We start from the raw sequence: 22,837 nt of genomic DNA on the forward strand, positions 1-22,837 counted from the left end.
GGCGGGGGTCACCGGGCGGGGGTCACCGGGCGGGGGTCACCGGGCGGCAGAGGGCCAGGGACATGACCGCCAGGCCAAGGGCATGACCGCACGGAGCCGAGCGCCCCGACCCGGTTCCGGTCCGGTTCCGGTTCCGGTCCCGGTTCCGGTCCCGGTTCCGGTCCCGGTTCCGGCCCAGCCGCCGCTCACCTGCGCGCGCCGCCGCCACCTTGGGCCCTGCCTCAGGCGAGCGTCAGGTGACCGCCGCCGTCACGTGGCCCCGCCGCAGCTGCCAATCAGCGCCGCGCAGTGCCCCCCGCCCCGCCCCCCGCCCGCCGATGGCCGCGCGGCCCGTTGCTAGGAGCGGCCGTGCTGCGTGGCGGCGGGGCGGGGCGGGGCGGGGCGGGGCGGGGCGGGCAGACCCCGCTCGGGAAGGCCCCGCCCCTCCCCGGGAAGGCCCCGCCCCGCCCCGGGGAAGGCCCCGCCCCGCCCCGGGGACGGCCCCGCCCCCGACTCCCCCCGGCAGCCCCGGCCGTGCCTCGTCCCGCTCCCCACGTCCCGGGCCGCCGCTACCCGGTGCAGCGGGGCCGTGCTGGGCGCAGCGGCAGCCCCGGTCCGCCTCGTGCCGGGCAGCCGGCACCCTGCACGGGAGGCGGGCAGCCTCGGCCCGGGCCGGCAGGTGGAGCTGCCACACCGGGAACGCCGGAGGAACCTCGCTCCCGAGCCGGGCACGGGGCTCGCGGCGGGGCCGTGGGTCCCGGGCCGCCAGGCACCGCGACGCGGGGCAGCCCGTCGGTGCCGCGCAGCCCGTCGGTGCCGGGCAGCCCGTCGGTGCCGGGCAGCCCGTCGGCGCCGGGCAGCCGGGCACCGCGTAAGTGCCGGGACCTCATCAGTACCGGGCACCCGGTCAGTGCCTCGCACCCCGCCGCGGCGGCCCCGCGGAGCTCAGGCCCTTCGCCCACTCCGGGGCTGACCGTGAGGGCTGGCAGCGGTGGGGCCGCGCCCGGTGGGGCCGAGCAGCGAGGCTGGCGGCGGCACCGGGCTCCCCGGGCGGCGGCGGGGCCGGCAGCTCCCAGCGGTCCGGGGGAGCCGCCCGCGGGCACGGTGCTGCCCCTGCCCCTGCCGCAGCCCCGGGGCGCCGCGGGGCCGCCTGCCCGTTCCTCCGGGTGCGGGGCCGGCCGGGGCAGCCTCAGCCCCTCGCGGCCTCTGCCCCGTCCAGGCCGGGAGCGAGGACTCCGGTGGGGGGACGAGTCCCCGGGTCAGACCCGGCCGGCCCCCGGCACAGACCGGCCCCGCGGCCCGGAGCCCCTGTGCCTGACCCGCGTCCCGGGCTCATCCCCACCCCCAGCTGAGCCTGCCCGTGTCCCCGGGGGGCTCCCCGTGCCCCCGCACCGGGCTGCCCGGCCGGGCTCTGGGCGCTGGGGTGGCCGGGGGCTGGGGGCGGGAGGGAGGCACCCAGGGGAGACTCCAGTGCGGGAGCCGGGCGCTGGCCCGGTGCTGCTGGCGGAGAGGAAGGAAACGGTTGGTGCCGAGCTGCTGCTTCCCTCACGCTGGGTGCTGCAGGAAGGCAGGGGCTGGGCACGGCCCCGTGGTGCCCGTGCCACCAGACCTCGTGCCCCGAGGGACGGGGACAGGCCGGCCCCAGCTGGGTGCACCAAGGCCTCGTCCCAGGGGGTGCCCTCAGCGCCAGAGGCTCCAGCCCCGGTGTCCCTGCCCTGGGTAACGCTCAGCTGGGGGCTCTGGGTGCTGCAGCGTGGCTGGGGGCAGGCAGCCCCATGGCGCCCCGGGCAGTGCCAGTGCCCTGGGCAGCCCCGGTCCCCGGACGGGCAGCATGGGGGCAACGGGCTCCGCGTCCGGCACCCTGGTGGGGTGCAGGGCCATCGGCCGGGTCTGGCAGCACCCAGCTGGGCGTTGAGGAAGCGGAGGTTTGCACAAGCCGGTGAGGTGCACGTGACCCGGGGAGCGCGGCGGGAGGAACCGGCAGCCGCCCCGCACAGGGCCCCGGGTCCCCGCACTGCGCCGTGGAGCCGGCCATGGCTCCCTGGCTGCCCACCAAGGAGGAGAAGTATGGCGTGGGTGAGTGGAGGCTCTGGGGCACCGGGGGCTGCGGGTGAGCGGTGCCGTGCCTCGTGGGGCAGTGGCGATGCGCAGGGCACAAGGCGAGGGCCAGGTCCCCGTGATGCCCGTGCTGGGAGGCCGTGGGATGCAGGAACGAGTGTGGGGCAGGCGGGGGCTGCAGGGCCGGCGATGGGGTGGGCTGGGGGCTGAGCACGCCTGGAGGCTGAGCATCGCTGATGCTGGGTGGGGATGGGGAGCCGTGGGGCCAAGCATCGTGGCAGGGGTGCTGGGGCCGCGCCTCTCCAGTCCCCGGCACAGGATCCGTCCCTCCCCTCTGGGCTCAGCCTCGCTGTTGGAGCACAGGACCCTCCACCCCAGGGCACCTGCAGCAGGCAGCCCAGAGCCAGCCCCACTCCTTGCCCCAGGGCCTGCTTGGGGCTCTGCTCCCACCCTCTGCGAGGGCTGCGGCACCGTCCCGGAGCCCTGCTCCCTGCAACAGCCCCTGCTCGGCCTCCCTGCAGCAGCCCCTGTGCGAGCAGGCACTTCTCCTTGCACCACGCCGCCCCGCGCCTCTTCCCGTTTCTGGAGGGGCCATTTCCCACGTCCCCTCCCTGCACTGCCAGCAGCGGCCCCCAGCGAGGGCTCAGCCCCACGTGGGGCCGGGGGGCTGCGGGGGGCTCTAGGGACTGGCCGGCGAGGAAGCCTGGTCTGCTGGGGGCAGGAAGGAGCTGGGCCAGGAGTGAGCTGGGACCCGGGCTGGGGCAGAGGGCAGGATGGCAGGAGGGGTCCCCGGGCAGCTCAGGGCTCCTGGTGCTGCGGGGAGCCCTGGGGCCAGCAGCGTGTGTGTGTCCATTCAGGGGGTCCTGCACGAGCTGCGTGAGCCTGGGGGCACTGCACCCCCGAGGACGTGAGCTGGAGGACTGGGTTTACGTGGCAAGGTTTTGTAGTGGAGGGTGGTGGGCAGGGTCCTGGAGGGAGCTGCGGGGGGTGTGCATGCCTGCAGGGACAGTCCTGGTGCAGCATGCAGCCGGTCCTGCAGCCGGGGCAGGGCTGCTTCTACCCAGAGCCGCTGCTGGCCCCAGCACCAGAAATAGCGGCAGGACTAACCGCAGCCCGTCCCGGTGCAGCCTGCGCCGCAGCAGGAAGCGCCCTGCGTCCTGTGCTCTCCCCCCTGTGCTGCTCGCGGGGGGTGCGGGCCTGCGGCAGCTGCCGTGCGGGGGCTGCGGCGGCTGGCAGCGTGGCGGGAGGGCGCAGGGCTTGGCACCACCATGCGCTGGGTCTGGGGCCCTGCCTGGTGCGGTGGCAGCTCCGTGGTGGCTCTGTGGGGTCCCCTCCCGCAGGCAGGGGCACCCCAAGGTGCTCTGCTACCGTCCACCCCTGCCCCCCTGGGATCTCGGGCTGCTCGTGTGGGGCTGGGACCCTGCACCAGCACCCCGGGGGCTGAGCGGTGCCTGTTGGGGTGGCTCTGCCCCGTGGGGGACACCGGGTGTGGGGCACCCCGGCCCTGGGGGGCTGTGCTGGGCAGGGGGGCAGGCAAGGGGCCCCTGATCACGGCTCCTGGCCCCTCTCTCCGCAGCTGTGTGGAACTTCCCAAGCACCAACGAGCATCACCTCCCGCTGCAGGTCGGGGAGACGGTGCACATCCTGCAGGCATCTGAGGGTAAGGGGCCCCGGCTGCCCCCCGGGCCGTGCCAGGCTGGGGTTCCCAGGTGCACCCCAGCACCAGGGCCTCGTGCCAGGGCCATCAGGCCCCAAGGCTGGCTGATGCTGTCACCTCCTCTTCCCTTGCAGGCTGGTACCGCGGGTACTCGCTCAGGAACAGGGCTGCCCGGGTAGGTGAGGGGCTGCTGTGGGGGACGGGGTGCAAGGGATGGCCCCAGCTGGGTGCACGGCAGGGGTTGCACCAGGCACTGGGGGCATCGCCGGGCTGGGGACCCCCTGCAGGGTGCTCAGTCCCGAGCAAGCCCCCAGTCTTGGCCCCCCACGGGACCGTATGGGGGGCACTGCATCCTCACCCAGCCCCAGCCCGTGGGTGCTGATGGCTGCTGCTCCCCCAGGGCATCTTCCCGGCCTCGCTGATCCACCTGAAGGGCGCGGTGGTGGAGCGCAGGGGGTAGGTATGGGGCAAGGGGGCCGCCTGCCCGCCCCGCTCGGCCTCGGGCCCCGCGCTGGCAGCGGGGTGCTGCAGGGCTCTGCGTCTTCCCCAGGGCGGAGGAGTGCGTGGTCTCCGCCGAGATGCCCATGGTGCAGGAGATCACCACCACGCTGCGGGAGTGGGCCACCATCTGGAAGCAGCTCTACGTGGTGAGGGACGGTGGGGGACGGGGCCGCGGGGGCACGGGACCCCATGGGGGCGTGAGGCTGACCCTGTGCGTGGCGGCCACCCGCAGGTGGGGCAGATGGAGCGGTACCGGCAGGTGAAGCAGATGATGTACGAGCTGATGGAGCGGCGCTCGCAGCTGCTCTCGGGGACGCTGCCCAAGGACGAGCTGCTGCAGCTCAAGAAGGAGGTGACCAGCAAGATCGACTACGGCAACAAGTGAGCGGGGATGGGAGCGTGAGGCGCTGCATCTGCCTCCACCGCAGGCCCCGTCTGTGCGGTGCTGAGGGGTGCTGGATGCTCTGCCCCCTGCTGCAGTGTCGGTGCTGACCCGGCTTGCTGTCCCCATGTCCCCGCTGTCCTGGTGTGCTGCTGGCTGTGCATTCCGCCTGGCTGATGGCTATTGCCAGCGAGCCCTGGATGGGGCAGGAGCACGTCCCTGGCGCTGCTCTGCTCCCGCCCCCTCCCCGGCTGGCTGTTGCTGGCCACGGCCTGCTGGGATCATCCTGCCCCCACGCCGTGCTTGCAGCCCCGGCCCCGTGCCCACGGGTCCTGGCAGGATGCGCAGCCCCGCGTGCCCCCAGCTCCCCAGGTGCTGGGTCCCATCTCACCCATCCGGCCTCTGCAGGATCCTTGCGCTGGACCTGGTGGTGCGGGACGAGGACGAAAACATCCTGGACCCCGATAGGACCAGTGTCATCAGCCTCTTCCAGGCACACAAGAAGGCGGCGCAGACCATCACGCAGCGCATCCAGGAGGAGACGGTGAGAGCCGGCGCCGCCCCCCCGTGCCAAGAGCCTGCTGGCCGGCCGGGCCGTGCCGTGGGGCCGTGCCGTGGGGCTGAGCCACCTCCTGCCCCACAGTGCCCACAGCAGAGCGAGCTGGGCTGCAGTGCCCGCCTGGCGGCTTCGCCCTCCCACAACCTCTACCTCTGCGTGCGCAACTTCGTCTGCAACATTGGTGAGGAGGCGCAGCTCTTCATGGCGCTGTACGACCCCGGCGAGCAGCGCATGATCAGGTGGGGCCCCAGGCGGCACGGCGCTTGGCAGGGGTCCCGTGCCTCTGCTCCCCACAGCATCCCCTGGTTGTGCCCCCTGGAGTGGGGCAGCCCCTGCTCCTGTTTGCTCTTGGTCCTGTTGCTGGTGGCTTCTGCCCGGTGCGGGACCCCTGGCGTACCGGGACTGGCCACGGGTTCCTCAGGTCTCGCCGTCCCCTTGCAGTGAGAACTATGTGATCCGCTGGGCCAGCACGGGCGTCCCGCAGGACATCGAGCTGCTCAACAACCTCAAGGCCATCTTCACGGTGAGCGAGGGAACTCTCCCTGCCCCCCTGGGGCTGTGGCTGGGAGCCGGCGCTCAGCCCGTGCGTCCTCCCCTCCCCACTGCCCTGCCAACGTGCCCCTCGGTGCAGCCTGTGGGGTGCGCTGGGGCACCGTGCATGGGAGGGACCCCAAACCCCACTGCAGCCCCTCTCTCCCAGCCCCAGCGCTTCCCCCCTCTCTCCTTGCTGCTCCTTTCTCCTTTTTCCCGTCATGCCAGCCCCATGGCTCCCGGTGCAGCCCCTGCCCTGGCACCAGGGCTCTGTACACCCCCCGTGGGCTGCCCCTCACCCCCCGTGCCCGCCCTCGCCGGGCTTGTCCTGGTTTCAGCTGCCTGCGGGGAGGCAGGCGAGGAGCAGCTCCTGCTGACGGAGCAGGTTTCCGCTGCGCAAGCAGAGCCGAGCTGACCCTCAGGACGGCCCAAGCCATCGATATGCAGATGAGCCAGGAAATCAATGCAAATGAGCAGCATCAGCACTTCCAGCCCCACGGTCCAACTCCCCCAGCTCTTGCTCACCTCCGACCCCCGTTTGCTGCTGGCACCAGCTGCGTGTTCCCGTGCCGTGTCCCCATGCCACGTCCCCACACCACGTCCTTCTGCCGCGTCCCCGCAGGACCTGGCCTGGCTGGGGCATGCGGAGCTGGGGTGCGGGGCTGCCCCCCTGGTCCCTGCCCCATGGCAGAGCTGCCCCCCCCCCCCCAGTGAGCTGTGCCTGCCTCAGCCACGCTGCCACACCGTGGGTACCCCGTGGGGCCATTGGTCTCCGCCAGCACGGCTTTGGGGCTGCACAGTAAGCCGGGGCTCCGGGGACAGCGGACTTTGTGCCCTCCTGCCAAGCCCTTTGTGGGGCACAGTAGTGAGGGCCCTCCCCAGCCCCTGCAGGCACAGCCCCTGGCAGCTCTGCACCCCCAGCTCGTCCTCCCGGCAGCTGCAGGTTCCCCGTGGTGTCCCAGTGCTGGTAGAGGAGCAGCCTCACGGGGTGCTGCCGGCACCCAGCTCACACCCCCTGTGTCCCCAGGACCTGGGCAGCAAAGACCTGAAGCGGGAGAGGCTTTTCTTGGTGTGCCAGATCATCCGGGTGGGACGCATGGACCTCCGTGAGACCCTCAGCCGCAAGCTCAGCACCGGCCTCCGTCGGCCCTTCGGCATTTCGGGTGAGCCGGAGCTCCAGGAGCAGACCCCGCACCGGCCTCTCAGCCAGCTCCCGTGCTCCAACCCCAGCCCTCGCTTGCTGCTCTGCGTGGTCGCGCTCTGCCCGTGCCCCCCGTGCTCGCCGCCTGCTTTCCCCCGTCCCCGGTGGTGCCAGCGGGACCCCAGGAGCAGGGGACCCCCGGGAGCAGCCCTGGGCACCCCCTGTGGAGGGAGGAGCGCGGGAGCTCCCCACCCCCTCCTCTGCCTTGACAAATGTTCCTGCTCTGAGTATTGATCCTCATCGGATGAACTTGGTAGGAAATTATTGATTTTAATTGGCCAATTAGCGTGCACTAGGATCTCAGCCACACGGTAATTACCAGGTGAATTATTAACATACCGGCAGCTAATTGCGCTCTGAGCTGGGCGTGTCCCTGGGGAGGGGGTCAGATGGATTGTCGTGGTCCCTGTCCATCCTGCACCGAGCCCCGTGCCCGTGGGGGATGGAGAAGCCCCGGGTATGGCTTGTCTTGGCTCGGAGGTACCTGGCGGGGAGCAGCCGGTTCATGGCTGGGGGGGACGCCAGGTGGGTGCCATGCACCCCGAGCCCCTGCTCTGCCCATGTGGCTGGAGCAGAGCGGGGCAAGGAGGGGCGAGGCAGGGACGGCCCCCAGCTGTGTGGGATCCTGCGCCCAGCACGGGGCCCATCTTGGTGCCCGGGGCTGTGGCGCAGCCAGAGGCGCAGCAGAGACCCCCTGGGAGCTTTCCCAAGGGTGAGCTGTGCCCCGGTGCTGGCTCCCAGCCCGCGTCGGTGCTGTGCCCGTTCACCACGGAGCCGTGCGTGCGTAGGGTGGGTCCCTGCGCAGAGCCCCCTGTGGCTCAGCACCATCCAGCGTGAGGTGGCAGAGGGTCCCGCTGGGACACGGGGACCTCCCTGGGGAGCTCCGGCTAGGCACAGAAGGATCAGTGCGGGGCCGCAGGCAAGGCGCTGGCTGCAGGAAGGGACAGAGCTGGCCCTGCGCGCGTCACCAGGAGGATTTGGCACCCGGGCCGTGTCGCTGGGGCGGCAGGTACCCATGGCAGCCACCCCACGTTGCCGTGTCTGTGCCGTTGCAGTGATGGACATCACGGACATCAGCAAGGGGAAGTGTGAGAGCGACGAGGACAAGCAGCACTTCATCCCTGTGCACCTGTGAGTCCTGGGGCTGGGCACAGGCAGGGAGGCAGTGCTCCAATGCTGGGCTGGCACGGGGACAGCGGCAGCAAGGGGCGTCAGGAGGTGCCAGGATCACAGAGCAAAGGATTTCTGATAACTTTGGCTTTGCAAAGGGACCGTGGATCCTTGGGACAGGATGTCACCAGGTCTAGGAGCCCGGGGAAGTTAGACAAAATGGCATTTATAAGGGGAATGAGGTACTGAGAATCCTGGAACCCTGCTGGGGCTCTGCAGGGACATGGGTGTTTGGGGTTGGGGACCTCATCCCATGTCAGCTGTGGATGCTGTCCTGCACCTTGCTTTAGGTGGGCTCAGTGGCAGGGGGGTTTGGGGGACCACGGGGGGGGGGGTCCAGCTTGTTTTCCTGTTCGTTGCTGCCAGCTGCGGGGCTCCCACGAATCCTGGCTGGGAGCTCCTCTGAAGCTCCCCCTGCTCTGGTGTTTGGCAGGGCAGCTGCTGAGAACGATTTCCTTCACAACATGATCAAGAAAGCAGTGGAGGGCAAGGACATCAACCACAAAGGACAAGGTATTGGCTCCCCCCCTGCCTCCCCCCCAGAAAAACAAACAAAACCCTACAGTGCCCACAGACTGCGAGCGTGGTCCCGGGGGCAGCAGGGGCTTGGTGTGGGAACTGTCCTGACAGTGGGGACCAGAGCCCTGTGGGGGCAGGGGGCTGTCGCCCACCCCCGAACGCCTCGGGGCCGAGCCCCAGGGCAGGGCAGCTGCTCCTGCAGGAGCAATGTGCGGCGGCCGGCTTTGCCCAGCGTGGCACGGCTCAGTCTGAGCGCTGCTGGCCCTGGGGCTGATGCCCCTCGCTTCGTCCCTGGCAGGGTTCTGGGTGTCCCTGAAGATGCTGTGGGGAGACCTGAGCCAGGTGCGGAAGGACCACCCGCACCTCGTGGACCGCAGCACGGTGGTGGCACGCAAGCTGGGCTACCCGGAGGTCATCATGCCAGGCAAGCGGGGAGGCAGCGCCCGCCTCCCCTCCCCTCGGTGCCGAGCCTCCCCGGTGCCACGCGCTGCTCACAGGGGGGGGTGGGTGCAGCAGCCACCCCCAGCAGGGCATCCGGGGGCTTTCGGGGGGCTGCAGGCAGGACCCGGGGTGTGTGCATCCCGGCCAGCCCAGGAGGGGAGGCGGCTCCGCGTGGGAGCGGCGTGGGGCGGGTGGGCTCATCCCCTGGTGGTCTCTTGGGGTCCCGGGGTGAGGCCGCGGGGGGACCTGGCCCCGCTGACGGGGGGCTCTCCTCCCAGGGGACGTCAGGAACGACATCTACCTCACGCTGGTGCAGGGCGAGTTCGACAAGGGGAACAAGAAGACGCAGAAGAACGTGGAGGTGACGGTGTGCGTCTGCGACGAGTCGGGCAACGTGGTGCAGGTACGGTGAGCGCCAGGCCAGCCCCAGCCCTTGGGCAAGGGACCCCCCCCCGTGCATCTCCCCGGCTCGGGCAGAGGCAGCAGCTCTGCGGTGTGCGGTGTCAGTGTCGGTGCTGGCACAGACCGGCTCGAGCCCTTCTGTGGCAGGCTGCCACTCCTGAAGTTGTCCTTTGGGATAAAGACTTAAAGTCATGGGAAGGGACAGGCAGAACATTGCTGTGTCTTAGGACAGGCAGACCCCGGCCACCCGTGGCCACGGGTTGCCCACAGCCCCGGTGTCCCTGGGCAGGGGAAGGAGCCGGGGGGGGGCAGCTCAGACCCAGCCTCTCCTGCCTCCATGCTGCCTGCTGCCTCGCCTCCCTTCCCAGGGTGTTTGCTTTCATTTCAGACTCAGTCCTTATCTGGCCCGTGGTGAGCAGGTTTTTAATTACTGAGGCTCCTGCTGGGTTCTGCAGAGACGCAGCCCCCCTGCCTCTATCTCTGCCCACGATAACAAATTTCCTCTGGGGCAATGGAATTCAAGCCTCGAGCGTCACTGGGGGCTCGTGCACCCTTCCTGCCTCCGTCCGAGGGCCGTGGCCAGCCCTGGTTGAGGCGGGTGGGGATGGGGAAGCCCTTGGCTGCCCCCGCCACCTGCCTGGGAAGCGATGCTCAGCAGGACGGCCCCGTGCCGGCCAGGTTGTGCGGGGCTGCGGAGGGGAACGTTGGCACGGGCTTGGGGGCAGAGGCTGGTGCTGTTCTGGGTTAGCCGAGGATATGCAGTGCTTGGGGCCTTTGGGGCACTTTGATGTGCAAGTCGGGAAAGTCTTGCAAGAGCTGACCGTGGACATCTCACCCGCTGCTCTCCTCCCCGCAGAACGTGATTTACCACGGGGCAGGGGACAAGCCGGCCAGCGAATACCGCTCCGTGGTCTACTACCAGCAGCGGCACCAGCGGTGGATGGAGACAGTGAAGGTCTGCTCCGGGGGGCTGCGGCGGGACCGCCTGCCACGGGGCCATGTCCCACTCCCCCTGCTCCAGAGGGGCTGGTTCCCGGGGGACGGGCGCTGTGGCAGCCTCTCTGATTGTTTCCCTCTCTCAGATTGCTGTTCCCATTGAAGACGTCCACAGGACCCACCTGAGATTCACCTTCAAGCACCGCTCCTCCAGTGACTGTGAGCATCTCTCTGCTTCGCCCGTTCCCCCGCCCATGTCCCCTGCCAAGGCTGCGGTGGCAGCAGGTGGCCCGGGGGCTGCAGAGAGGGGAGGACCACGCGAGCGGTCCCGGTCTCGCTCCCGTGTGGGGACACCGGGTGTGCTGTGAGACCTGGATTCTCATGCGGGAGGAGGCGAGCCCTCGTCCCTGCTTTGCTTGGTCCCAGGTGCCCATGGAGAGGCAGCAGATCTCGGGGACATCGCTGCCTACACGCGCAGGCTCACTGGGCTCACTGCTTGGCATCTGCTCCGCGTCTTGTGGCTTTTGGCTGCGGGGAAGCTGTGGGCTGCAGCGTGCGGCCGGGAGCAGGGGTGCTGCCGTCAGCTGGTGGGTGGCGCTGAAAATCCCAGGCACTGGGCATGGTGCAGCACAGCCCGTGCCTCCTGGGAGCCCTCCCCAGGGCAGCCGCGGGGACGGCAGTGGCCCCGCTGTGGCTGTGGTGCTGGGAGCGGTGCTGGCCGGTCCCATCCCGTCTGCAGGGAGGGTACCCGGGGCAGCAGGGACCTGCAGCTGGGTTGGACACTCGCAGGTCTGATCCTGCAGCAGCCAAACCCTGCCTGCCCCAAACCCAGCTGTGTCCTCACAGGGTCCCCTGCCTCCCCTCTCTGCCCCCCCTCTGCTGTTGGTGTTCTCTCCTGCCCTCTTTTCCTTGCGTGGCTGCTGCAGCCACTGCCCCCAGGTGCACGGAGCCATCCCTGCTGCCCGCCGTGCTGCCCGCGGCTCCCACGGCCCCGGCACCACCTCCCTGCAGCGCTCCGGTGGCGGGCACAGCTGGGCTGCCTCTCCCTGCCCACCCGCAGCTCCCCGGGCCATCCCCACGCTGCCTTCACCTCCCTGTGCTTCTGTCTCTCCCAGCTAAAGACAAAAGCGAGAAGATTTTCTCCATGGCCTTCGTGAAGCTGATGCGGCCCGACGGCACCACCCTGCGCGATGGGGAGCACGACCTCCTTCTCTACAAGGTACCGGCGGAGCTGGACGTGCCGGGCCCGTCACCACCACAGGTGCCCCGGCTGCGGGCACCGCTGGCTCCTGCCCAAGGTCTCCTGCAGGGTCCCCAGCCCCGTCCTCATCTCCTCTCTGTCCTCGGAGGCCCTGCCGCAGCTCTGCACACATCATCGCCAACCCCCACTCTGCTCCTCTGCGATGACAAGTTTTTGTTTAGCAAAAAGCAACTTAAATGTGTCAGGCCCAGGAGGGAACGTCCTGGAGAAGATGTTTGCTGCATTTTATCTGATTTCACCATGGTTTGCTCAAAGCTGCTCAGTTTTGTTCTGAGGGAGCATAGAGGGAATGTGAGGAGGAGAGCTGTCCGTTCATTAGGAAAAATGCGGTCAGCTTTGGTGCCAAAGTGTGCAAGAGCTCACCTGTGCTTCTGTGCCAGGAGCTGGGCTTGGCCGGGGCGTGGGGGCCAGGAGTGCTGGTGCCCAGCCCTCCTCCTGCAGGAGCCCCCGGTGCTACCGCTCCCAGGTCCTGGCTGGTTTTGGGCCGTGCAGATCCCACAGCTGTGCGCTGTCTGCTCGGTGGAGGAGCTCCTCCTCTTCTTCCTTGCATTCCCCGTCCTCCTGGGGAGCCGTCCCAGCGCCCTAGCCCTCCTCCTGCTGGTAACGGTGCCCAGGCAGCGGACACGGCACAGGCGCTGTGCCTGACACTGGCGTTACTGCTGGGTCCTGGCTGCCCCGGGCGCCTGTGCTGCCTGAGCAAGCCTCATCCGTCCGTCTGTCCGGCTTCAGAGCAGCCCGCCCCGAGCCTTGCACACCCTCGCTGTTGCCCGTGGCCACGGACGGGCTCCCTGCCGCCTGCCTGGCGCTTCTCCCCGCGCTGCTGTTCGCATCCATCGCCTCCCTGATGCCCGGCACCCCTCCCTGCAGTGAGCTGCGGCTGCAGAGACAGATCGGTGATTTTTTTCCCAGAAGAAAAATGCATCTGAAATTTGTTATCCGGCCCTTCCTCTGCGCTCTTTTTTGGGCAAAAGAACCAAATTTTTTAAATGCTGCTGTGGCCTGCAGAGCTGCAGACGCCTTCCCTGGCTCTCCAGGGAAATGTCCTGCTCCACGTCCCGCAGCAGAACGAGCTCTGGGTGCCTTCAGGCTTGCTGGTGTTGGCTGCAGCAGAGACCCAAGCCTTGCACGTCTCCTCTCTGGGTGCATTTTCTACTTTTTAAAGAGTTGTTGCTGCCCTCGCTGAACCCATCGCATTCAGCACTGTCCTCAGCCTCCGAGCGAGGTGGAGTTGGCACGCTCTGTTCTGCTTTGTCTTCTCCCTGGCTGATCCAGCAGCAGATTTCTGCTCTTCCCGGCAAACAATGGAGCTTGACTCTGGGAGTCAGAAGCTATCTAATCTTTTATCTTTGTTTGCCAGAGGAGTGTGAATTCCATGCTTTTAGCTCTTCAGACCTCTTGATCTCACGCTGGTTGAGAAATGTCTGAAATTAAGTCAGTTTACCCTGGTAGGGCTTAGCTGCCCTCAGAAGGCATGGAGTGCCTCGCCTGAGTCAGCTGGAAATCGCAGTTACTCCGGGGGAAGTTACACGCCGAGGGAAAAGTGAACAAACAAACGAACAATTTAGCGATCTTTGTCTGACCTCCAACAGAAGAGAAGTTTACCAAGCAGGCTGCAGTCGGGGAAAAGACAAATGCCTCGTTTCCGAGACACAGAACTGCTGCGGTCCCTAGGGGCAGGGGGACGTGTGGGGCCGGGGCTCCGGCGTGGTGCCCTCGGGGGCTGCTGGTGGTGAGGCGGGGGGTCCCCGTGCAGGGACCCGCTGTGGGCTTCGTGTCCGTCCTTGCAGCAGCGCTTGGGCCCTTGGGCTGACCTCTCCCCACGCGCTCCCACGCACCCGCTTCACATCCCCCGCAGCTCCACCAGCCGGGGACCGGCCTTTTCTCTGTGCAGCGCTGGCTGCAGACGGGTCCCCGCAGAGCCACGCGGGAGGCAGCTTTGCTGGGTGCTTTGTGGAAGTTAAGGTCAGAGGAGCCCGCAGCGTGGGCAGCGGCTCGCCTGGGCTGGCCATCAGGTTGCTGCGATGCCCTTGAGCTGGGAGCAGCTCCTGGCTCCGTTAGCAGGAGTCACCGCTGTTGTGGCTGTGCCGATTCCCTCGCGCCGCTGCGCAGAGCCAAGCGGGCGATGGCAGGGCACGCCGCCTCTCCTGAGGCACTGCCCAGCCGCTCGGGTGGGACCTCGCCTGTGCAACGTGCTCTGCCTTGCAGGGGGACAGCAGGAGGCTGGAGGACGCCGGCTCATACCTGGCGCTGCCCTCCACGAGGAACCTGCCCGAGCCCAAGCTCCTCTCGGGATCCTCGTTCCGTGTGAGCGGAGGCGCGTCCGGCTTAACCGTGTCGGCCCGGGACAGCTTCCAGATCTCCACGCTCGTCTGCTCCACGAAGCTGACGCAGAACGGTGAGTCCTGGCTGCGGGGCGGCTGCCTCGCGCTCGGGCATCGCTGGGTGGCGGGGGAACCAGCGCGCGGTCCTGCTGCCGGCAGCTGTGGCTGAAAAACGCTTTCAGGAGAAAGTTCTGCAGGAGTAACAGCACTGAGTGCCCCTGATTATTACGCCGGGCATCTGAGCAAAGGGTGGCCAGTTTCCTGAGAGCTGTGCTCTGCCGGGCTGGTGGTGCCTGGGGCTGGCAGCGCACGGGGATGGGGAGAGGCACCCGGCTGTGCATTGCCCTGGCATCCGCACGTGCCGGACTGTGTTTGTCCCTGCCCGCTGACCACGGCAGCCTCGGTAACCCCACCGGTGTCAGTGGCACAGTGCCTCTGTGGGGAGCTGGTCCAGGGAGGGGAGGCCGGCTGGGCTCTGCCTGCCTGAGCTGAGCCCTTTGTCCTTGGGGCCAGGGAACAGGACCGGGCCTGCTCTCCTTCCTAAATATATGGAATAAATACAGCTTGTACGCACCTCCCCGCAGGGGCTTGTTAGAAAGGGAGCTGCTGTTATCCCCTTTTTACGAGGGAGCCGGGTGGTGTGGCTGAGTGATTTATGGCCAGACAAGAGCAGTGCATGAGCAGCAGCCCCGGGGAGCCCGGACGGTGCTCGGGGCTGGGGTGCTGCGCAGCCTCCCCAGCGTGGTGCTCGCTCCCATCACCAGTGGCATCATAGATAGCATGCTGAAAATGGGAAAGCAGAAGTGTTGAGCACTGAATTACTGTTTTGACATGGCCAGTGCCTCTGGAGCAAAAGGCTGGCCCCAGGGCCCCACGGCTTGCCCCACGTTTGCTGTGCTTGCTGTGTGGCACTGCTGCCGCACGACTCACGTTGCTGCGCCCGGGCACTGCTCACTACCAGCTCTGTGTGCGTACGGCTGGGTTGATAGCTCAGGGCTGGAACTCATAATGGTTCTCACTTTTTTCTCTCTCTCTCTCTTTTTTTTTTTTTTTATTAAGGTTGTCTTTTGGCTTATCTGTCTCCTGAGCCCTCCTGAGTTAGCGGCAGATTAGTTTTCAAAGGCAGGGGAATGAGAACAAACAGTAACAGGCTGCAAGTATTTACACGCGCTCTCCACCTTGGCGGAGCCTAGCCTGCCAGCAGCTATAGGTAGTTAGCAGTTTCTTGGCCCGTGTAAACCCCTGCAGATGGTAATTAATCTGCTCATGCCCCTGAGGGAACCAAGCTGCTGCCTCCAATTTGGGAGCTGGAACGAGTTGCTGAGTGCTGCTGTCAAACGCTGTGCGACCTTCTCTGGGCCCTTCTGAAATCATGATGGGAATTGGGACTCGGTGTTTTTCAAAGCCCTGTCTTAAGTTGCATAGCTGGGGCTCTTAGCCATGGAGGTCCTTTGCTCAGTTCATTGCAAGTCAGCCAAGAGCCTGCGTGCCATCTAAACACAGATGCATCAGCATTTAGAGACAGGATTTTGCCTCGTACAAAATGTTTTGGGACGTGGCAAACAAAAAGGTGCAGGCAACCCTGCGAGAGCACTGGCAATTACACAAACTGCTCCGTGCGCGCGTCGGACGTGTACAGGAGAGCCCAGCTGGTAACGCAAGGTGTCAGCTCTGAAGTCGCGCTGTCTGAGCGCCCTTACGATGCCCGTTGGGGAGGCATGCAGCACGCGGGAGTCCGCACGCGCTCCCCGGGGCTGGCGGCTCTGTGCGGCGGTGCCGGCTGCTCCAGCTCCGGATGCATTGGCTGCGCACGTGCCTGCGTCTCCGCAGGAAGAGCAGCAGCAGCAGCCTGTCCCTCCCCGGGGGGACACAAACACGTGGAAATAACATTTTGATCTAGGTTGGGGTTAACGCGCTGCACAGGAGCACTGGCAGCAGGCAGGCTCTGTCAGTGCTTGGTCTGTGGGGAAGACACCGCAGGAACAGCGATGCTTTCCTCCTGATCCACAGTGCCGCCTCCGCAAGGCCAGCAGCTTGTAATCCTCAGCCCTGCTTTTGCTGCGTTTTAATGATGCAGCTGGGGAAACCACGGCTCTGAGGAGGGGCTCTCAGCGCTCGGGGAATTGGCTTCACAGTGCAGGAGGTGCAGGACTTGGTGACTCATTGCCGCTGCACTCACAGGGCTTGGGACTTACGGTGTAGCACAAGTGGGGCGTGGGGCCACTGGAGTTCAGCTCATTCTCTTCCCGCAGCACAAATGCAGCTTCTGTAGCAATCATCCTTTACTTAGCTGAGTCTTGTGGTACTGAAGTTGGGAAGCTTTCTGTGCTGAGCAGCAGCTGTACGCGGGGTGGGTGACCGGTGCCATGCCCTGCAGGAGCGGGAGCTGCACGGGGACGTGGACATCCCTCACCGGGTGCGGGGCCGCTGGCCACGTGCTGCCACCGGGGCGGTGCAGTGCTGTGCAGCGCAGGGCTGGGCTGCGTGAAACTGAATCAATATGTTAAATGTCCACAAGCGTGGAGGCTCGTGCGTAGACGTGCCCTCGCCCCGCTGCGGATCGTGGCCACCTGCACGGCCCCATGCACAGAGGAGCCGGCAGTGGCATCGCGCTTCCCCTTTCACCGTGGGTTCTCCTCGCCTAGAAGCTGGCTGCTGTGCGGGGGGCTGCAGGGGGCACGGTGCCCCCACCTGCAGAAACTGCAGTCAGCAGAGCCTGCGGGGGGTGGGCGAGGTGGTCCCTGGGGGTCCTGGCCCCACAATGGTCCCGCTACTGAGGTTAAGGGGGGGAAGTGCGGCCACCCCTGAACGTCCCCCCAGTCCCTCCCCATGGGGCTGGTGGGCTTGGGGGCGTGGGGAGGCTGCTCAGCCCCTGCTGCATCGCTTGGGCGGGTGGGCAGCGGTGTGGGCACAGGCACCGTAACGCGGAGCCTGGGGGCGAGCGAAGGCCGTGCTGACCCACGCCTTGTCCCCACACAGTCAACCTGCTGGGGCTGCTGAAGTGGCGGTCAAAGCCCAGCCTCCTGGCGGGGAACCTGCAGAAGCTGATGAATGTGGACGGAGGAGAAGTCATCAAGGTAGGAGGGGGGCTGCTGGTGCCTGTGCATCCCCCCCATCTCCCCTGCCGAGCCCCTGGGTGTTTTCTGGCTTCTCGCCCCCCCGGTGCGCTGGGGGTGCAGCAGCTGCTGGGGGTTGGCAGTGTCTGCGCCGGGGGCTTCCTGGCACGGCGGGTGCCTGGATCTGCTGGGCTCCTGGTCGGGACAGGTCAGGCTGGGGAACTGTGTCCTGCAGAAGGGCCGGACGCCTCCAATGGAGAACAGCTGTGAAGGGACCGCAGGCGGCTCTGTGCCGGACGGTGCTGCCTCTGTCGGGGCTGGGATGATGCTGGGAGCGAGTGCTCGAGCCCTCACAGTCCTCTCCTCCCCCCAGTTCCTCCAGGACACTTTGGACGCCTTGTTCTCCATCATGATGGAGAACGCAGACACGGATGTCTACGACACGCTCGTCTTTGATGCCCTGGTAAGCAGAACCCTGTTTCCCTGCCGAGCTTTGAGCTCGCTGACCACCTCGTGCCCTCGGTGCTCCGTGTCCGTCTGCTGGTGGCCAGGGACACGGCTGCCCCGGGCCAAGCCATGCGACCTCTCCCCAGGTTTTCATCGTGGGGCTCGTGGCCGACAGGAAGTTTCACCACTTCAACGCCGTCCTGGAGGCTTACATCCGCCAGCACTTCAGTGCCACACTCGCCTACAAGTACGGCGGGCACCAGGAGGGATGGACGTAGGGAAGGGGTGTGAGCCGGGAGGGGGCTCAGCCCCAGGTCCGTGCGGCAGGGAAGCCGCTGAGCCCTCCCCGCGCCCCTGTCCCGCAGGAAGCTGATCTCGGTGCTGACGCAGTATGTGGAGCAGGCGAGCCGCGGAGAGCCCTGTGAGCCACTCATGCGCACCTTCAAGGCCTTGGAGTACATCTTCAAGTTCATCGTCCGCTCCAGGCACCTCTTCTCCCAGTGAGTACCGTGCAACGCCGGCTGCTGGGAATGGGTCTGGGGGGAGCGGGGAGGGGTCCCACGGGGTCTGTGCACTGTGGGAGCGGTGTTGGTGCTGAGCACCAGCCCAGGGGACGCAGTGCTGGCCCCTCCACCCACCTGGTGCTCGTGCGGCTGCTGGGTGGGATGTGACACCCGCGGGTGGCCCCCCGGCTCTGGGTGTGCTGGGGAGATGGCTCTGGGTGTGCTGTCACGTCGGTCAGTTCCCGGCCAGGCTCTCTGCACCACTGCATTTCCTCCTGCTGTGGTTTCCATCTATTTTCAGCCGCATGTGGTGCTTTATTTGGCTGCTGCTGGAGCGGCTGTGGTCAAGCACCGGAGCCAGCAGCGCCGTCTCTGTCCGGGCAGGAGAGCCTCTGTGCAGGGCCGCGGGGCGATGTGCTCTCGCCTGGAAGCAGCCGCATCTCGCCGTGCTCGCACAGCACTGTGGCAGCCAGGCAGCGGGTTGGGGTGAGCACGAAGCGTGCCTGTAGCTGGGTCTCTGTCGGGTTTACCGCTGCGGGACCAGATCGCGCTTCCCCTCTGCCGCCTGAGTGTCGGAGAGCGATGGGGGTGAGAGCAGCTCCGTGTCTGGGGCCAGCCGGCAGGGACCCCGCTCCCCCGCTGGTGCTGGCAGCTCTGCTCTGCCCCTGCAGCGCTCAGCGTGCCCCGGCTCCCACTGCTGCACGCGTTGGCTTCAGGAAACAGCGAGCTCTTCTCGTGTGCTGTTAATCATAGTGCCGTATAAAGTAAGGCCAGAAGGGACATGCAGAGGTTGTGCAGTAAACTCCTGCCCCAAGGCAGGATTGGCTCTGCCTAAGCCACTCCTGACAGATGGCTTTTGTCAATGCCCTCTCAAAAGCCTGCTGTGCTGCAGACAGCAGGGCTCCCCAGGCAGCCCCTGCCCGGTGCAGCCAGCACTGCCCTGGGACTGGCAGCCCTGGCACCCATCCTCATCCTCCTCACCTGCTGGAGCTGCCCGGGGCCTTCTTGGCCATGCTGGCTCTGGTGTGGCTGTGCCCCTGGTCCTGATTCTGTGCCCCAGCACCACTGGTGGCTGGGGGTGCGCGGTCACCTCCTGACTCCTGCAGCGCTCTGCAGGGACCGCACGGGCACACTGGTAACGAAGCAGACAAGGAGCATCACAGGGTTTATACGAAGCACCCTCTCTCTCTGCAGTTGCTGGTGCGTACAGCTCCTCAGGCCTCTTCACGAGCTGCTCAGTCACACTTCAGCCTGTCACTGTGCTTTTAAATCATTTAAACGGCAGCCTGTGTATTCACAGTACTGGGGGTGTCCCTCATGCTGCAGCAAAACCAAGCACGCCAGCAGCCTGCCCGAGGACCTGAAGGACACCCCGAGCCGCCCTGTCCCAACAGCTCGTCCCCTCTGCAAAGGCACGGCTCAGCGTGAGCAGCATAAGGGGCCGCGTGCCCCTTGGTGCTGCTGAGGATAAGTCAAAGTCCTCCCACATGGGGAACTCCGGAGTCATCTAGGACCTGGTGTCCTTTGTCCCCAGGTTCCCGTCCTCACCCACATGGAGTGTGGTGGGACAAACAAAACTCCCCAGCAGAAACTTGTGAAAATACGAGCAGGCAGAGTTATCAGGAAAAGCAGGTTACGTTCCTGTTTCATTCCCAGTACAAGGCACCGAAAGCTGGGGCCGCCCCAGCAGCTGCTGGAGGTGACTGCCCCTGCGCAGGGCAGCCGGGCTGTGCCGGAGGCTCACTTGGCACCAAGCACAGAGCCCCAGCCCCTGCCACAGGGCCGTGTGCCGGCTCCTGCCCGTTTCCCAGAGAGCCGAATGGCGTGGTGGCAAGCACAGCGGGTCTGCGTGGGTCACCCGAGGCCCCGAGCAACACGTGGGGACACCCGGCTGCGCAGGGAGCCTCCCCCGTCTGCTGCAGGCAGCTGCCGTGTCTCACAGCAGCAAGGAGCTGAGTTCGGGTCCTGGCACCAAGATAGGCTCGCAGACCCCGTTTTTGCTTTGTCCTCACTGCCTCCCTTTGCTGTCTGCCAAGCCTTCGCTGTGCGGGCGTGTGGCAGTGCGCTGTGCCTGCCCGCGCGCGTTGCTGCCAGCCTGCCAGCCTCCGGCTTCACCGCCCGCCTGGTCCCTGGGTCACGCTCGTGGCCCCGCTGCTCGAGGGCCCTGGGGGCTCCTGCATCCAACTGAGGCACCCACTGCTTCGCTCTAAGTGCTGGTAGAGGGCAAATTCCCCAGCTTACAAGGCTTCTGGCGAGGAAAATTAATTATATGGAGCATTTGCAAACAGCCGTGTGAATTAGTTAGCATTAAAATAAAGACATCCCTGAAGACATTTAGTTTTTATTCATCTTTCCTTTATCTTAGTGATCTTAACAGTGGAATAACACAGACTCTTCAGATCTTCCAAATACTTTAAATGGTACTAAATTTTGTACACAGTCTATAATTTAAAGAAATTAGATTGTAATTATAATAAGTTACTGCAGCACGCTGTATCCATTTCATTATGTATGCCACAGACAGAATCAGGCGAGCGGCTCCAGCCCCTCCGATGAGAAACCAAAGCCGCCTCCTGCTGCTGCCGGGCTCGCTCAGCAGCTCTGTGGCTGCCGCATGGGGAAGGGGCTTCCCTCGGCCGAGCCCCCCTTCCCCACGGATGGGAGGTGCTGGGAGCACCCAGCTCGGAGCTTGCTTCTCCGCCGGAGCAGCTGCAGCCACCTGCGCTGCCTCGCGCCCCCCTCTCTGCCCCATGCTGGGGATGGGCACGGCCGAGCCGCACTCCCTGCCAGCCCCTCTGAGCGCAGGGGACATCTCCTGTCCCCTGCCTGCAGGAGCTCTGCAGGGTTTGGACTCAGGGCTTGGTCTCTGCTTCCTCCCTGCTAACTCCTCCTGGCTTTATGACTGGTGCTGGGCACAAGCGAAGCTCTCTGGCAGCTGCAGATCCCAGGCTGGGCCGGTGCCCGCGGGACCTCCTCCCGCCAGCTGATCCTTGCCCGCGTCCCCTCGTGCCCGCCGGCTGCACGCATCCTGACCTGCTGCCCCAGGGCTGCCTGTCCTGCCACGCTGACTCCTCCCAAGTAAACCACGTTTGTCACAGTTTGTTTCGAACGCACGCTTGTTTCATCGCAGTCCATGCTAATTTGCTTAGTGTGCTGGTGGCCGGGTACTTTTCCAGCCTATCTTAATCGCCAGTGCTCGGAAGGGCTCCCCTGGTGCGCCGTGAGCTCGGGTGTGCGTCAGGTGCTGCGGGCATCAAGGGAGTGGGTGCAGAGCCGCTTTAAGCCCAGTGCACCAGGCTGAAGGGCCGTGCTCCTCCTGCCAGGCTTCCCGCGAGGTGCTCCCAGCAGTAGGTCGGCCGGCGGTCAGTTAGGGACCGCGTTGGCACGCGTCTGCCGCAGCCACGCAGATCGGCAGTTGTCTCAGCCTAATCGCCATGAGCGCTCTGACTGCTTTATAGTGCTCCGGTTAAGGCGTTACACGCTTAAAAGGTCAGGAATCGCTGTTGAGAATTTATCCTGCAGCTGGTAATATGTGTATCGTTTTCACGTATGCAGTGGGGGTGGGCTTGAAAATTTATGCCAGTTGTTTGTGGTCAGTGGCATTAAAAAAGGGACTGTGAAAAACCTGACAAATCTCTAATAAACGATGCTAGTTGCGTGACATTGTTAATGTGAGGTCAAAGCCCGTATGTGATTCTTCATTTCATTGTGCACATACAGGCTTCTTTACTTTTCCTGGCCTCATGCTTGGTTTTTGGCCAAGCAAAGTACCGAGGCTGCAGAATTGGGCTTCTGAGAAATGGAAGAGTTACCGGAGAGTCTCGTGTTTAAGTGACTTTGTACATTCAGGGTGAGAGGGATGGAACTTCCTTGAGTTAATCTCAATTTTGGTTTCATTTCAGTGTTGGCTGAGGGGTATAAGCTGGCAGTTATTCAGCTAATGCCCTTTTTTTTTTTTTTTTTTTTTTAAGTAAAACTAAGATGCTTTGGTCAAATTCACAGGCTTATTTCTGCTGTTAAGCCTATGATATTTTGTACATTCCCTTGGGTTCATTTACCAGAAGGGGAAGATGAATTTGAAACCAGAACAATCCAATTGCAATTTTATGAAACAAGGAAGCAAAGTTTTTACAAAACCCAGATCCAACACCGAAGCTGGTAAGCAGGAATTAAAGCTCACATTCGTTCTGCCACTGCACGTGCGGTGCTAGCAGCAGCGGGTCAGCGTGCAGTGCAGAGGGTCGGGCTGGACGCGCCGCGGGCAGGTCCGTGCCCCCGCGCCAGTGTCCTCCCTCTGCGCCTGCACCGTTCACACAGCACGCCGATGGTCTGGGTGCAGTAGCTCAAACACGACCTGTTTGCCCCAGCGAGTTGTGGTGGTGACTTTATGCTTGCAGTTTTGCATTTACCTAGCTGCTTCGTAGTGTTCCTGAAGGTTTTCCATTCACATGGCCAGCATTTCCCACGTTAGTTTGTTCTGTGGCTGGCCGTGCAGCTCGTGTTCAGGCTGGAGGTTTCCAGCTGAGGTGGGAGAATACAAGCCTCCTTTGAGGTGACCTGGGCAGTGTATAGTAATGTAAAAGGCTGTTTTTATACATCTTTGTGTACATTATGTGAGAAAAATCTCAGTAATTTTCTTCAGACAGGACCTTCTGTGAAGCCACTTTATTCGCGATTGCAATGGCAGGCGTCCTGCAGGCAGGAGCGCACAGAAAAAGTTCATCATAACCCTACATCCCCTGTTCCCCGGCACCTGATTCCTCCCATTTCCTCCCTGGCTGAGTACTGCAGGTTCACAGCCTACTCGACGTACTTCTGTACCATAGGTGTACATTTTAATCTGACCAACCATTAATTTCTCCTTTTACTTTTTTTTTTCTTCTTCTCTCGTGACTAGAGGGCCCATCGTTTTT

The 22,837-nt window shown here is 65.1% G+C and overlaps 1 protein-coding gene across 1 annotated transcript in view; it reads left to right on the forward strand.

Annotated features, from left to right (window-relative positions):
- The first annotated feature begins 1,835 nt into the window (after positions 1–1,835).
- The window catches only part of LOC118166101 (dedicator of cytokinesis protein 2-like), a 33,197-nt gene continuing 12,195 nt past the window's right edge, over positions 1,836–22,837 (forward strand). Inside the window, exons 1-22 of the mRNA XM_035324730.1 lie at positions 1,836–2,055; positions 3,614–3,697; positions 3,829–3,869; positions 4,095–4,150; positions 4,245–4,341; positions 4,428–4,576; positions 4,986–5,121; positions 5,221–5,375; positions 5,578–5,659; positions 6,695–6,830; positions 7,924–7,999; positions 8,472–8,551; positions 8,856–8,981; positions 9,277–9,401; positions 10,257–10,355; positions 10,483–10,555; positions 11,452–11,555; positions 13,803–13,992; positions 16,898–16,995; positions 17,348–17,437; positions 17,568–17,668; positions 17,787–17,921. Of these exons, the coding sequence (XP_035180621.1) occupies positions 2,013–2,055; positions 3,614–3,697; positions 3,829–3,869; positions 4,095–4,150; positions 4,245–4,341; positions 4,428–4,576; positions 4,986–5,121; positions 5,221–5,375; positions 5,578–5,659; positions 6,695–6,830; positions 7,924–7,999; positions 8,472–8,551; positions 8,856–8,981; positions 9,277–9,401; positions 10,257–10,355; positions 10,483–10,555; positions 11,452–11,555; positions 13,803–13,992; positions 16,898–16,995; positions 17,348–17,437; positions 17,568–17,668; positions 17,787–17,921 (2,276 nt within the window). The 5' untranslated portion in view covers positions 1,836–2,012. The remainder of the gene's footprint in view (positions 2,056–3,613; positions 3,698–3,828; positions 3,870–4,094; positions 4,151–4,244; positions 4,342–4,427; positions 4,577–4,985; positions 5,122–5,220; positions 5,376–5,577; positions 5,660–6,694; positions 6,831–7,923; positions 8,000–8,471; positions 8,552–8,855; positions 8,982–9,276; positions 9,402–10,256; positions 10,356–10,482; positions 10,556–11,451; positions 11,556–13,802; positions 13,993–16,897; positions 16,996–17,347; positions 17,438–17,567; positions 17,669–17,786; positions 17,922–22,837) is intronic.

This window comes from Oxyura jamaicensis, chromosome 4, assembly GCF_011077185.1.
Source record: "Oxyura jamaicensis isolate SHBP4307 breed ruddy duck chromosome 4, BPBGC_Ojam_1.0, whole genome shotgun sequence".
NCBI classification, from domain to species: Eukaryota; Metazoa; Chordata; class Aves; order Anseriformes; family Anatidae; genus Oxyura; species Oxyura jamaicensis.